At 33.8% G+C, this 14,828-nt stretch overlaps 3 protein-coding genes across 4 annotated transcripts; 2 read left to right on the top strand and 1 right to left on the bottom strand.

Moving 5' to 3' along the window:
- Nucleotides 1-2,739: 2,739 nt before the first annotated feature.
- LOC131596097 (wall-associated receptor kinase 2-like) lies at nucleotides 2,740-5,848 on the top strand. The gene is made up of 3 exons (XM_058868657.1): nucleotides 2,740-3,615; nucleotides 3,811-3,972; nucleotides 4,126-5,848. Exons 1-3 carry the CDS (start codon nucleotides 2,754-2,756, stop codon nucleotides 5,337-5,339), a joined length of 2,238 nt encoding a protein of 745 aa, XP_058724640.1. The 5' UTR covers nucleotides 2,740-2,753; the 3' UTR covers nucleotides 5,340-5,848.
- On the bottom strand, nucleotides 5,508-8,116 carry LOC131596098 (LEAF RUST 10 DISEASE-RESISTANCE LOCUS RECEPTOR-LIKE PROTEIN KINASE-like 2.1). 2 transcript variants are annotated; one of them, XM_058868659.1, is made up of 4 exons: nucleotides 7,198-8,116; nucleotides 7,087-7,119; nucleotides 6,946-6,969; nucleotides 5,508-6,864 (listed from the first exon to the last, which is right to left on the bottom strand). In XM_058868659.1, the coding sequence occupies exons 1-4, from the start codon at nucleotides 8,042-8,044 to the stop codon at nucleotides 5,618-5,620; spliced, it is 2,151 nt and encodes a 716-aa protein (XP_058724642.1). In that variant the 5' UTR covers nucleotides 8,045-8,116; the 3' UTR covers nucleotides 5,508-5,617. The 2 variants fall into 2 exon arrangements, with proteins under 2 accessions (XP_058724642.1, XP_058724641.1); XM_058868658.1 differs by having other exon boundaries at nucleotides 5,508-6,969.
- Nucleotides 8,117-12,575: 4,459 nt separating this feature from the next.
- On the top strand, nucleotides 12,576-14,618 carry LOC131596102 (rust resistance kinase Lr10-like). The gene has a single exon (XM_058868663.1). The coding sequence runs from the start codon at nucleotides 12,615-12,617 to the stop codon at nucleotides 14,484-14,486; it is 1,872 nt and encodes a 623-aa protein (XP_058724646.1). The 5' UTR covers nucleotides 12,576-12,614; the 3' UTR covers nucleotides 14,487-14,618.
- Nucleotides 14,619-14,828: the final 210 nt, after the last annotated feature.

Genomic DNA, 14,828 nt, shown 5'->3' with positions numbered 1-14,828 from the left:
GCTCCACGAGCGTGCACTCCGCACTACCCTAACTCGTTTCAAGCTTAACGCATAATTGCATCAGCCTTCAGTAAATCACATTACTACCAAAATTACATTGATGATACTAAAATCACCAACATTTTTTAGGGTTTCAGCCATTGGATTAGAAACATGAGGGATGACTAGACATAAAGAGCATGAGAGGATCTGTTTTCGCTACTCATTAGGATTAGTAGCCTATTAGATCCGCATAATTATAAATTTTAAAAATTTTAATATTTATATCATCTTACTTCAAAATAGCATATTGATTTTTCTCACTTCACTAAATTTTATCTCTATTTTATTCAATATTTGTCTTTTAAAAATTATACATTAATATAATCAACATTTTTTCATCGTATTATATTAGCTTATCTCTTATAATAAATATTCAAATATTATTTTATATAATTTAGATATATGTTGTATTTAAAAACACATTATAATATTTATAAGAGATAATATAGTACTTAAAAATGTATTATGTTTAAAATAACATAATTTTTAATTTTATTTATAATAAATATTATGGAGTTTTTATTTTAATTTTTTTAAATAAAAAAACCCATTTAGGACTGGATAGTCCGAAACTCATCTAGGGCCAGACTCAGGTAGTAAATCTCGAGCTCATATTACACAGGATCTTTTTGACCCAATCTTAAAAAGCCTATGGCCTGCCAGACCCGACCCGTTTAGGGCCGGGTAGTCCATATTGACATCTCTACATCAAATAGTAAATATGGTAAATAAAGTAGTAAATAATTTATTTATTTTGCAAATAAAATAATAGAATAAACTAAGCCAACAAGCCACCAACCCTCTAATTAGTTGGTAAACATGACACACTTGAATTTTAGACTTAAACAACTAATTCATCCCATTCTACTTTGCATTTAGACGAGTTTAAATGAGGGGTGTCGTCTGATTTGTCACCCGCCTTGTAGAGGGCTCAAATGATTATTTGAAATTTATCGTTCCTGTTATTATTAAGACGACTTTGAGATAACTATTTTTTACATACTAAATATTATTTATTTATTTATTTTTTGCTTTATACCACCGGTTTAGTCCGGTTCGGGGGCGAGTTCTGGCCAAATGGTTCCATCCCCCTCCCGATCGCAGTTGCGGGGGATCGAACCGTGATTCTCCCTACCAAGTCCAGCGCCAATCACCACTAGACCAACTAACGATTGGTTACATACTAAATATTTTAATGCTAAGGATATTTTCTTACAAAAATAAATACTCTCGGAGTTTCATAAAGACCATGCCTGCTATTGTCTTTTCTCTTGAAATGTTCTACCAAATATAAATAAAAGAGGTGGTATAGAAATGGTCTACAATTAATTAAAAATGATGCCTCCAAATTTATTCTGTTCTTCAAACTTGTCATTTTTCTAATATTTAATTGTATAGGTATAATTATTTTTTAAGAGATTAGTTTTAAAATAGTCCACTTACATGTCAAATTATTTTATAGACATAATTTATATTATAATAACTTTTAATTTCATAATTAATTTTTTTATACAATTAATTGAAAAAGAGTTATCAAAAATGTCATAATAATTAATTTGACACTTTAGTATCATTTAATTATAAAAAAAAATAGTATAAGGAGTATTGAAACAACGAAGCCACAAAAAAAACAACAACCGCTTAGGAGAAAGGGAGGGGAGAGCTTGGAAAATAGGAAGAATAGGATGAAAAGGATAAAAAGATTTTGGGTAGGAGGGTTTTGGAGGGTTTGAGTTTATTCATAATACCAAAAACCCATAAAATAGAGGAACTCAAAAATTGTATTGAAGGAGGGTTTTGGAGGGTTTTGAAGGACTTACATAAATATTCCAAATATCTTTTAGGTTGTTATAGTATTCTGAAAATTAAAAATTTACTAATGATAATGACTCTTTTATCATTCAAAACAAAATCATTTTTTCAAAAAATGTCAAATATTTTCCTATATTTTTTTAAAATTTCATTTTTGAAAGCCTTCCCCTCCAAACTCCCAAACATAGCCTTAATTGAAAAAAAACTAACAAATTAAAACAAAAAATGAAAATTGAAGGAAGGCAAAAACCGAGAATACCATAATGTATTACAAGCTAGATCTTCCTAATAAAAAATCTACAAAAAATGACACCAATCTCTATTGAGTAGCAAGAACACGTCCAATAGAGGCCGAAGACACTTATACAACTATTGGCTTAGATGTCATATAGAGTTCCTGAAACAAACCAACAAAATATAGGAATTCTCTTCAGACCTACCAAGATACAATTTCAAACAAAAGAATACTCATGCATTTCTTCCACGTCCTTCAGCGTCACCAATTTATCTGAAAACACTATCATTCTGAAATTTTTAAATCGACAGATCATAGCATACCAAATCATAAACCACCTCCTAAACATAGTCCGACAACCAATGAAAAAAAATATGAAAAAGGGTCAAGAATTCATGAGAAAGACTAGAGACCATTTCTCAAAAATCTTTAAAACGTATCTCTAAAATCTATTTACATTTTTAAAACCAATAAATCCAACACATATTTGCCACGCTCTAGTTCTTTTATGCAAGAAGTTACCAGGTCAATCTTCATTCCAAGTCAATAAAATTTAACTAGCAACCAAAGCCGGCAAAGAAACCATAAAATATTTTTTACAAACATCATATATAAATCAAACCCTCTCTCCTTTTGCTACAATGCAATTCAAGAAACAAACACAATGAAACCAAACACAAATCTCACACTATTATACACAACTTTCTTGGTTACAATATCCATAATAACAATATTTGCATCTGACGAATCCTTTTCTTCATCCTTACCCGGTTGCAAAAACACATGTGGAGACATAACAATTCCATATCCATTTGGTATATCAGAATCATCATCACCAAATCAAGGATCATGTTTTCTAGAGCCCAAATTCAACCTCACATGTGAAAACAACACAAAGTTAATATGGGGTGATGTTCCTGTTTTAGACATAAACATCCTCCAAGGTCAACTTGAACTCTTGTGTTTTGTCTCAAGTTACTGTGACAGCAAAAACTACAGCCAACCAACTTTAGACACTGCCAGTTTCAGCATATCAAGAAAGGAAAACAAGTTCATAACTATTGGTTGTGACCATTACGGTTTCATCGATAGCAATTACGACCAAGAGACATACACAACGGGGTGTTTAACAAGATGTAACGGTAATCGGAGGAGAATCGAGAACGGGACGTGTTCGGGGATCGGTTGTTGTCAAGTTGATATTCCACCTATGATGAGGAATATAAGTGTTAATGTTTTTGAGTTTACTAATTCGACGGAGTCGTTTGGATGTGCACATTCGTTTGTTGTTAAGAATGGATTTTATAATTTTTCTGTTACTGATTTGGATGATTTTCCTGATGAGAAGCTTCCTTTGATTCTTGATTGGAGTGTGGGGAGTAAAAATTGTGAGGCTTCCAAGGGTGAAGATGGTTATGCTTGCAAGAAGAATAGTGATTGTGATGATAAGGATATTGAGTTTGGTTATCAATGTAAATGTAAGAAGGGTTATGAAGGAAATCCTTATCATCCAGATGGCTGCCAAGGTAATTTACTTCATCTTCTTCTCAATATGTGCAAACCTAGTTCAACTATTTTATTAGATTAGACGTTATCACCAGGGTTTGAATCACGATAATCACGATATTCACAGTTGTCTGTGTGAGTTTCTAGTTGTTATTATCACTTCGTCTACAATCATTTCTGACAATAAAATTATTTTTTATTATTTGCACCTATAGACATCGACGAATGCAAGACTTCGAATAACACATGCCTAAGTGATGAACATTGTCGCAACAAAGATGGATTTTACGAATGTTTTTGCCCTAATGGACAATCGGGAAATGGAACATTGGAAGGAGGGTGTGGTAGACGAGACGTAATTACTAAGGTTGCCATTGGTAAGCTCCTAAACATATCCCAAATTTATTTAATTAATGTGTTTGCAGTTGCCAAGGCTACCGTATCAGTAATATTATAGGTGCAATTGCAGATGCAGACCGCAATATTAAACCTACTATGATTTTTAAACACATTTCGAATTTCAAATGCAGGAGCAAGTGCTGGGCTAACTGTCCTATTTGTGGCGATTTCTTCTCTATACTTGACTTGTCAAAAAAGGAAACTCATCAAACTAAAACAAAAGTTCTTTCAACAAAATGGTGGTTTCATTTTGCAACAACAACTCTCCACAAGAGAAGATACATCTCAATCAGCTCAAATATTCACAGAACAGGAACTAAAAAAAGCCACCAACAATTACGATGAAAGCTTAATCATCGGTAGAGGAGGTTACGGTACAGTCTTCAAAGGAATTTTATCCGACAACAAAGTGGTTGCAGTCAAAAAATCCAAAATAATAGACGAAAATCAAATCGAGCAATTCATTAACGAGGTAGTTGTTCTGTCTCAAATAAATCATAGGAATGTCGTCAAACTCTTAGGATGTTGTTTGGAAACAGAAGTTCCTTCTCTAGTTTATGAATTCGTTAGCAACGGTACACTTTTCGATTTCATGCATAGTACTAAAGATAAAGAAAATAATCCAACATGGCAAACGCGTTTAAGAATCGCAGCAGAAACAGCCGGAGCTTTATCGTATCTACATTCATCTGCATCAATACCAATTATTCATAGAGATGTTAAGAGTACCAACATTCTCTTGGATGATAATTACACTGCAAAAGTTTCCGATTTCGGGGCATCAAGATTGGTTCCGCTCGATCAAACTGAGATAGCAACAATGGTGCAAGGAACACTCGGATACTTAGATCCAGAGTATATGCAAACACATCAATTAACCGAGAAAAGTGATGTGTACAGCTTCGGAGTAGTTCTTGCGGAACTACTAACCGGGGATAAACCTATTTCGTTTAATAGGCCCGAAGAGAATATTAGTCTTGCTATGCATTTTTTGTCTTGTTTGAAACAAGATAGAATTTTCGAAGCTATTGAAGTTGGAGTTATGAATGATGATAACAAGAATGAGATTATGGAGGTTGCTATTCTTGCAGCAAGGTGTTTGAGACTTAGAGGAGATGAAAGACCTAGCATGAAGGAAGTGGCTATGGAGTTGGAAGGTATAAGGTTGATGGAGAAGCATCCTTGGAATGAAACAGACCAAGATTTTGAGGAGAATCAACGGTTACTTCAGCAAGCAACTAGTAGCATTTATAATGAAAGCGGCGATAGCTATAATCTTGGTTTTACTGTTGGGTATGATAGCTTGAAAGATCAACCATTGATTGCATTGGATGATGGAAGATGATTATGATACTTCAAAATATGTATTTGTTTCGATTTTTTAATTGATTTTGAAAGAATTTGTAAATTAGACCATGGCTTGCTAGAAGATAGTCAAGAAATAAAGCTTTGTTTACTTCATTAGACCACACAAAGCAATATGATATTATGCTAATAACTTCAGTTGGATAGATTTAAAGGCCTATTGTTTGCAAGTATAAAAACAATATGGAAAAGTAAAAATTAAATGAGAACAATTGTTTAAGATATGATGGATCCTATCAAATTACATTTTGAGTGTCGTCAGTAATTTTTCTCTACAAGAGGTCTAGTTAAGTTTTCTTCAGAATCCTTAGAACTAATCAAGTCAAGCGATATTGTTTGGCTTGAGTTGGTTGATTCGTCTAGCGAAATCACTTCATCTGGATAAATGGATGGCTCTGGAGGCATTTCAAGACTTTTAATTTCTCCTTGAAGCATCTCCACTACTTTACTCATTGATGGGCGATTATTTGGATTAATTTGTATACACCAAAGAGCAATTATGATCATCTTCTTTACTATTTTCATGTCCTCCTCTGTCACGTTTTCAACTTCTATCTCTTCCTCTTTCTCAAGTTGATCATAAATCCAAGAAGGGAAATAATGTTGACTTGAATGCGCTGCATTAGTATTCAAGTTTTTTCTCTTGCTTGCCATCTCCATCAAAAGCATCCCAAAGCTATAAACATCGGCCTTATATGACACTCCTCCAATATTTTTGTAGAACAATTCAGGAGCCATATATCCAATTGTGCCTTTAGCCGCAGTCATTGTGATAGTGTTATTTTGGACTGGATATAGCTTCGCGAGTCCAAAATCCGATATCTTTGGGACGAAGTTCCCATCAAGCAAGATATTGTGGGGCTTGATATCAAAATGCAAAATCTTCATTTCACATCCATGGTGGAGATAAGCAATCCCACGTGCTACTCCAATTGAAATATCATGAATTTGGTTGTAGCTTAAATTTACACTCCCTTCTTTAGAGAAAATAAATTGATCAAGCGATCTATTAGGCATGAACTCATAAACAAGAGCGCGTTTTGATCCTTCAATACAAAATCCAAGTAATTGCACCACATTCAAATGATGTATTCTTCCAATGGTCGTAACTTCATTAATGAAATCTTGTCCACTACCTTTTGAATTATCCAACATCTTGATCGCCACACAAGGTCCACTACGCAGGTGTCCCTTAAACACAGAGCCAAATCCTCCTTTACCCAACTTATCTTTGAAACCTCCAGCCATTTTCTTAATTTCTTTATATGAGTATCTAATGGGTATCAAATTGTTTTCTTGTTGTAAATATAGTTCAATACATTCATACATGGACAAGTGTCTTTTCCTCCATTTGTATATCAGCAGTGAAATAAAAAATGTTACTCCAAAGAGCAATCTAGCCGCGAATAACGATGGCAGAACATAGTGTCCTACGGTCAATCCTACTTTATAGTTGATCTGACCTTCATAATTTGAGTTTGGCCCTTTGATTATTTCAACCAGTCCTGTAATGTTAAATACAGATGACAATAACAATGAGGTTTGCTCTACGGGTAAAAAAGAAGTCGAAAGATTAAAGAACTCACCTATCCAGATAGCAGTGATAGTATCTGCAGCAAAAGTTTAATCTAAGTTAATAAACTGTTGATTGATAATTGAATGATTTAATCGATAATTATTAAATCAATGTTAATTTAAAGATGAATGCTATCATACGAAGTTGTTACCTTTAGCATATGAAGTCATCTGAGACGATATCCCTGCAATCGCATGAACAGAAAATGATTAATGAGTAACAAATTGTAGTCTTGATGAAAATGAGATGTTTAGTAGTTTACCGCAACTACCAGTGGTCCAATATCCCATGAAAGTAAGGCACATTGTTTGTTGAAAGCATTGAAGAATTGGAGTATTGGAAGCATTGAAGTAACATAGCGTCGAATCTCCACAAAGATTAATACAAGAAAGATGCAACCATGATACCTCAAACCCATACACTAATGCCTTGTGAATCACATCATAGGTGAGACTATTTCCTTTCAAATTCCACTTCCAAGAAGTGGGTGAAACCAGTTTCACTTCACAACCAACTTGAAAGTCCTCAGCAATTAAATCACCAGCTATAACATAGATATAATAGCCAGTTTCGGATTTGAGAAAACGAGAAGAAATATTAACGTATTTAGAATTGTTAGTGACCTGATGACTACAGTTCAAGTAAACTACATGCTGAAAAAGAAGCTCGTTGTAACCTGCGCCCTCGCTGAAATATCTTTCTTTATCAGAAACAGCATGGTATGGATCATTGCACTGTTCGTTGTTGTAATCATAAGTATCACAGAAGTTTGATCGAGATAATGAATAGCGAGAAAGTGAAGAGAGATTAGATTGTTGGAGTCCAGGATCAACTAGCCGGATAGTAAGATTGTTGTAGTTTATGGATTCTACATGATATTTTGCAGAGTATAAATGTAAAGTTGTTACATTATTTTCACAAGATAGTTGATACCTGCTGTCACCGCAATGTGATGGGTCATGTTTTAATCGAAATGGATAACTTATGATGGAAATTTTGCCACAAGATGAAGGTGGACAAACATGGCCTTGCTCAGTTGGAGTGATGCTGCTGCTACCTTGTTGGAGTAGAAGCCAAAACAGTAGCAATATAATTTTCCCGGACCACATAGAGTCGATTATTTCTTCCGGCAAAGATCAAAACTTGGAGGCTGGTGTTCAGATTGAGAGCAACCAGGATTGCTTTATATTAGATTATGGAAAGATTTTGTTTTTGTTTTTTATAGTGTAGTGTGTACACAAAGCACAAGTGAAAAGTGGAGTGCTCTGTTTTTGACCACATAGTCTATTGCAACTTAATAAAATATATGCTCACACACATTCAATTTAAGATTATATTTAATACACTATATGATTAATGTGTTAGCAAGGTGGGGGTGATTTTTAATTTATTTCATGGGTTATTGTAACTTAATAAAAAAATAGATTGTTGACTACATCTCATGTCTTACTCATCCATCTTAACGAAAATTTTAAAATATCTCTAAAGTTCAAATTTTAGAATTCGGACGTACAAAACATGACGTGTAAAAAATGTGTGAATTTTGGAAATCGGAAGCACCTCAACACATCACAACAAATTCAACATCAAAATCACAACCGAATCAAAGTAAAAAAATGTATTTTAAATTCCAAATTAAACTTATAAATTTCAAAATTTGGACTCTTTCATTTAAGTGCTCGCGCCTTGTCTTTCCCTCTTTTTTTCTTCCATTTGAAATAGAAAAAAAGTGTAGCAGAGGTCTTATCTCTCACATTGTTCCAATATTTTTCTTAAATTCTACTCATGTATGTCCAAACCTAAGATCTTCTTCTGTACGTTCAAGCTAAGTACAACCGTCTCTCACATTTGATAAGATTATCATACTTTTACATTTTTTTTATTTGTGATGCATGCAATTCATTAATAGGTTATAATTATGCTACATTAGGATACATTGAATAGAAATGTACAGTTTGTTTGATCTTTATAAGATTTGATATGATTTTAAGACATTTAAGGGTTATGGTACGTGCATGAATGCATTCTGCTCTATTGTGTTTAGTCTGTATTTTGAAATCCGGACCATGTGTATGAATTACAAAATCTGAATTCCTCTATTTTCATTCTATTTGTTAACTATGTTTGCTAATATATTGTTTCCGCTTCTTTAATTTTGATATATATTTTATTGTTTGATTATAGAAAAAATGGATGACGAACAATATAGATACATACATGGTCGAGTGACCAAACATGGTTTAATGCGCAGGGAGAAAACTAAACTCCTGTGACCTACATTTGGATAATCTCTGCGTACTGCTGAGGGATCATATTCATGGGGTCATGTATCAGTGACTCATGGCGAATCACTTTTTGCTCCCATTTGTGCTGATTCACATCATGTAGTAGAACCTAAAGTGTCCACATATGCACATCATGCGACAGTTCACGTGTAAGAGGGAGAGGTATCATAAATGTTTAATTACTCTTTTAAACATTATTTTATACTGATTGATATGCCTAACATTGATGCATTTATTTTTGCATTATTGTGACATGTTGAAATGTATATACCATTGTAGTAAGATATCAAAGATACCACAACCTGATGAAACATGGTTTTAAGAAGTCTTTTTGCTATTTAGTCAAAAGAAATTCAGTAGGACTCTATATGGTTATATTGATCATGGTCTATTGTCTGCATTTGTTGTGAGATGACACATAGAGACATCGACGTTTCATCTTCTGACCACTGAAATGACTATCATACTTAATGATGTATCAGACCTCTTACATCTTTTGATCACAAAAAGATTGTTGGATCACTATAGAATTAGTATACCCAAGGCCATCGACTTGATGGTGACACAATTAGGGACTAATCCCAGAAAATCCCGAAGGGAGATAGAAGACATTAGGGGATGTCATGCTAGATTCTCATTCTTATTAGAAAATTATATTAACCGTTTGAATATGGTAGTGGATGATGGGGGTGTTAATGCACAAGCTTCCTATCATAAAGTATGCGCATTGTGGACATACTTCCTGATCTTTGTTGGCACAAGCATTTTGTAGAAAAAAGTACAACTTACGTCGACGTTGTCTACATAACATTTCACAGAATTAGACAGGATTCAGGAGTACAAATGGGGGCATCTTGTTTGGTTTTCCTCTACTACCAATTAGCTAAAGGTAGTTTATGGAGGGCGAGAAAGATGACAGGTGTTGGTGCAGTAAAGCAGCAAGCAAAAGATTGGAAGTATTCTAGATTTTATCGTATCCACAAGGATCGGTGCGAGGGAAAGAGTGTCGCTCAATAGTTTCCGTGTTTCTGAGCTTGGGTTAAATGATTTAAAGCTTAAATTTCGGAAAGTAAATATGAACAAGAAAATAAATGCTTTCTTTGGATAAAAGAGAACTCAACAGGATTGAATTTCATCTACCCGTCAAATACTTAAACTTATTACTCAATTGCACTTAACCTAAATTACTCTTCAATATCATCATGTATCACTCACAACAGAGGTTATGTCTAACGTAAAGTTGAGATATCAACTATTTAGATCTATCCGCGATATCTCGCGCAACTCAACCAACACGGAGGCATTAAGAGTCGATATTTACTGTAATTACTAAGCCTAAATCTATCTCTAGAGTCTAGAACCTAGCAAATATTCATCCAAGAACAATATTTGAGAAGTATATGTCTATAGCAACTCAAATCCAAGCACAAAGCAAAAACAAGGATAAACATCAACATTAATTTGTAAACTAGATTTTATACAATACCATTAGCAACAAATATACATATAAAATCAGAGTAAACTTACATACAAACCCCATAAATGGAAACTACACAAGGAAGAAAGTCGAAGAATCAAAATCTCTCGCGGTGTCAATCACGATCAAAGAATCTCTGACCCAAATCATCGAGTTGCAACCTCCATTGATGTTCTCAAAGCTCAAAAATCTTAAAGAATGAAGGTGACACAATTGGGACTAAAAAATACCCAACCCATAACCTAAAAATCTGATTTAAACCTATTTATACAAAACTAAAACTCGCTGTGCGTGCTTAGCACCAAACATGTTGTGTTGAAAAAAATTCAGCACTTGTTCTCGCCATAACTTTTGAACTATAACTCCGATTTACGCACGATTTGAAGCGTTAGAAAACTTATTCAATGCTCTATATTACAATGACATAATATCATTTCTTTAATACCTATAAAAATAATATAAAAAACAATCAATCGAATGATATTTACACAAAAACATGATTATACTCAATATAAACGTATTTACAAACAAATTGATTGTAAAAAAACTAAAGAATCAAGCCTTAAGTGCCATTATTCACACTAAAAAACACCACAATTGGGCACTTATCAAAAGGAAGCAACTGTTTATTTCAGGTAATTTATTTACACCGTTACTAATATTAATTTCACAATATTTGTGCTACACACTTATTGATATTTCATTAGAACCATTTTCAGACATGAATCCTCTAGCATTTTCTAAATATCATCGGTTATGAGTGTAATGAAGGCTAATCTAAGGATTTTCCCCGTGCGTGCTCAACCGAGGGAATATGTAATCTTTTAAAAAATAGTGGCACTCCTATGAGTTACACCTCATTTGGTTATTGGGAGGGGTGAATTTTTTTTTATAAAATATTATTTGTTGTAATGGATGGAAGTTATGAATGCAGATTTACTGACAAAGAAGAGGAAGGATACATAACGGATGTATACCCAACTTTAAGAAACCTTAACTAGCAAGGTTTAGGCTTAAATATTTCATTGTTTACTTTTCCATGTTAATTGAGTGTATCACGACAATTTCTTATTTTCTAGAACTTGTGATATCTCTGAGTAGTTAATTGGTTATATTTGTTATATACTGAGGTTTTTTTGTTTGTTTAAAACTCTGAGCCTTTCCAAGTCTTAGTTGAATAAAATTGATCTGTTGTTAAACCCCTTTGAATCCTTTTATTCGGTGACATAACCATTTTAATAACTTAATTATTAGAAATATTAATCTTTCCGACTTCTTTGGAGTTAAGTAGAACTTTTATTTTTCCTTGTGATTTTCAAGCAATACTTTTGATTTTGACATAAAACCAGTTGTTAACTTGAAGATTCTAAATCAAACAATTGAAACTTAGGGGGCCAAAATTAAACAATTAAAAAACTTAGGGGAATAAAATCAAATAATTGAAATATGAGGGACCAAAATCAAATAATTGAGAAATTTAGAGGTCCAAATAATTGATAGGAAGCTAATTAAACATAAAGGTTAGTTGAATTTTCTAAGTGCAATCTTCATCACCACCTTTTATATTCTAGCACGCAATACCATACATAGTATTTTTAGATTATTGAACCTTAAAAGAATAAAATATATGTTGGGTCTGTTCACACGCTTTTTCTAAAAGGAACGTGTTCACACATTCAATTGAAAAAGATAGAATAAAATATATGTTGGGTCTGCAGTCTAGTTAGTCTGTACACAAAGCACAAGTGAAAAGTGAAGTGTCTGTTTTTGACCTTATGGTTTATTGCAACTTAATAAAATATATACTGTCACACACGTTCAATTTAATACAATATATGATTAATGTGTAACATTGTAAGCACGGTGGGGTGATCATTTTTTACTTCATTTGTTACTGTAACCTAATAAAATGTATGCATGATAACTGTAATAATCATATGCAGTCCATTTCTTTTCTTACACAAACTAATTTGGATGGCAATGTCACATTGTTTCATCACTCTACTGATTCTCCTCCTGCTTATCAATGCTAGCAGCAGTCATGATCATGATGAGTGCAGAGAATCATCCTTCCAACTCTTTGATGAATCATCCCAACATAAATGTCTTCATCCTCAGTATTGTCTATACTGTACTCAAAACAAGAAAACCATAATCTCACTCCCTACAACTTCAGGTCCAATTCAATTCTCCGTCGATGAAATTGATTATGAATCAAACCAGATTTCAGTTTCGGACCCGGAAAGTTGTCTTCCTACGAAGTTACTCATACTGAAACTTAACAGTTCACCATTTCTGCCTTACCGATTTGTTTTAGATTCAGAAACAAAACTTTCTTTCTTCAACTGCTCTTCAGTTAAGAAACATCACCTGAGAAACCAAGATCAGACATCCCAAGAGTCGCAAGATATGAATACATGCAAAATTTACGCTGCTATATCCGTTGACAGTATCCTCAAATTGGACCTTGTATCATGTACTAAGATGTTTGACGTCAGTGCCGCTATCAGTATAACGGGACTTACATATAATCAACTCGGTTTGAGTTGGCCTAAACCAAATTGTGCAGCCTGTGAAGCAGAAGGGAAGAATTGTAGATGGAGCAGCAACGGCGTAAAAGGTGAAGTTGAATGTTTTGAGTGCAACAAAAAACTAAAGACGAATCAAATTCCAAAATCGGTTATTTATGCTAGTGCAGGTTCAATTATATTGGGTTTAATCACCGTTGTATTTATTAAGATTTATTTGTATTTTAGAGAGAAAGAAGAAGATCAAGTTAGAATTGATAAGTTTTTAGAAGATTATAGAGCACAAAAGCCTGCTAGATTTTCATATTCCGATATAAAAAGAATCACAGGCGGATTTAAGGAGAAGATAGGAGAAGGAGCTCACGGAGTTGTGTTTAAAGGAAAACTCTCTAGTGAGATTCTGGTGGCTGTGAAAATTCTCAATAATTCACCAGGAGAAGGAAAAGAGTTCATCACTGAAATGGAAATTATGGGAAAAATCCACCACATCAACGTAGTTCGTTTGCTTGGCTTCTGCGCAGATGGAATTCACCGCGCTCTTGTGTACAATTTTTTTCCAAAAGGCTCGTTACAAAGTTTCATATTTTCACCTGAAGAAAAGGACCATTTCTTGGGGTGGGAAAAGGTGCAACAAATTAGTCTTGGTATAGCAAAAGGAGTTGAATATCTTCACGAGGGTTGTAACCATCCAATTCTTCACTTTGACATCAACCCTCACAATGTTTTGTTAGATGACACTTTCACTCCAAAAATTTCAGATTTCGGTCTTGCCAAATTATGTTCCAAGAATATTAGTATGGTGTCCATGACAGCTGCTAGGGGAACTTTGGGATACATGGCGCCCGAAGTTTTGTCCCGAAATTTTGGGAATGTTTCTCTTAAGTCTGATATTTATAGTTATGGGATGTTGTTGCTTGAAATGGTTGGTGGAAGAAAGAATGTGGACTCATCATCTGCACAAACTTTCCATGTATTATATCCGGATTGGATCCATAACTTATTAGAAGGAGACATACATATACGTATTGAAGATGAAAGTGATGTTGAAATTGCAAAGAAACTCGCAATTGTTGGACTTTGGTGCATCCAGTGGCAGCCAATGAACCGTCCATCCATAAAAACTGTCATACAAATGTTGGAAACAAGAGATTACAGTCAGTTAATTTGTCCTCCAAACTTGTTTCATTCAACCACTTGTATTACCACTGGTGAAAGCAGCTTAGCCAGACAAACTTTCCAAATGGAAATGATTCAGGAATAATCATTTGACTTATTCCTTTATTATTGATAAAATTAAACATTTCAATTTGCAAAAACTTAGCATTTGTATTTTTTAGACCAGTATGTTTCAGGTGTGGTTTTGTAAATATTTTAGTTTTTATAAGGAAATATTATGTTGTGGACTTTCTCTCTACATCTCTCTTTTATCACGAAAATTCCTTGTCAGAGACATAGATTGCAAAATGAAACAATTAGTCCTATCTGACTCACATAACTGTCTTTCTAATCTCTTTTTAACATACAATTTGTCATTATTTTATCCTTTTCGTCTTCAACCAGATTTTCCCTTCAGCAGCAACAACGTTACTTTCTTTAGTTGTTC

The sequence above is a fragment of the Vicia villosa genome, linkage group LG4, assembly GCF_029867415.1.
Source record: "Vicia villosa cultivar HV-30 ecotype Madison, WI linkage group LG4, Vvil1.0, whole genome shotgun sequence".
Taxonomy (NCBI): domain Eukaryota; kingdom Viridiplantae; phylum Streptophyta; class Magnoliopsida; order Fabales; family Fabaceae; genus Vicia; species Vicia villosa.
Note: the sequence above shows the minus strand (reverse complement) of the source record. Positions and strands in the feature narration are given on the sequence as shown.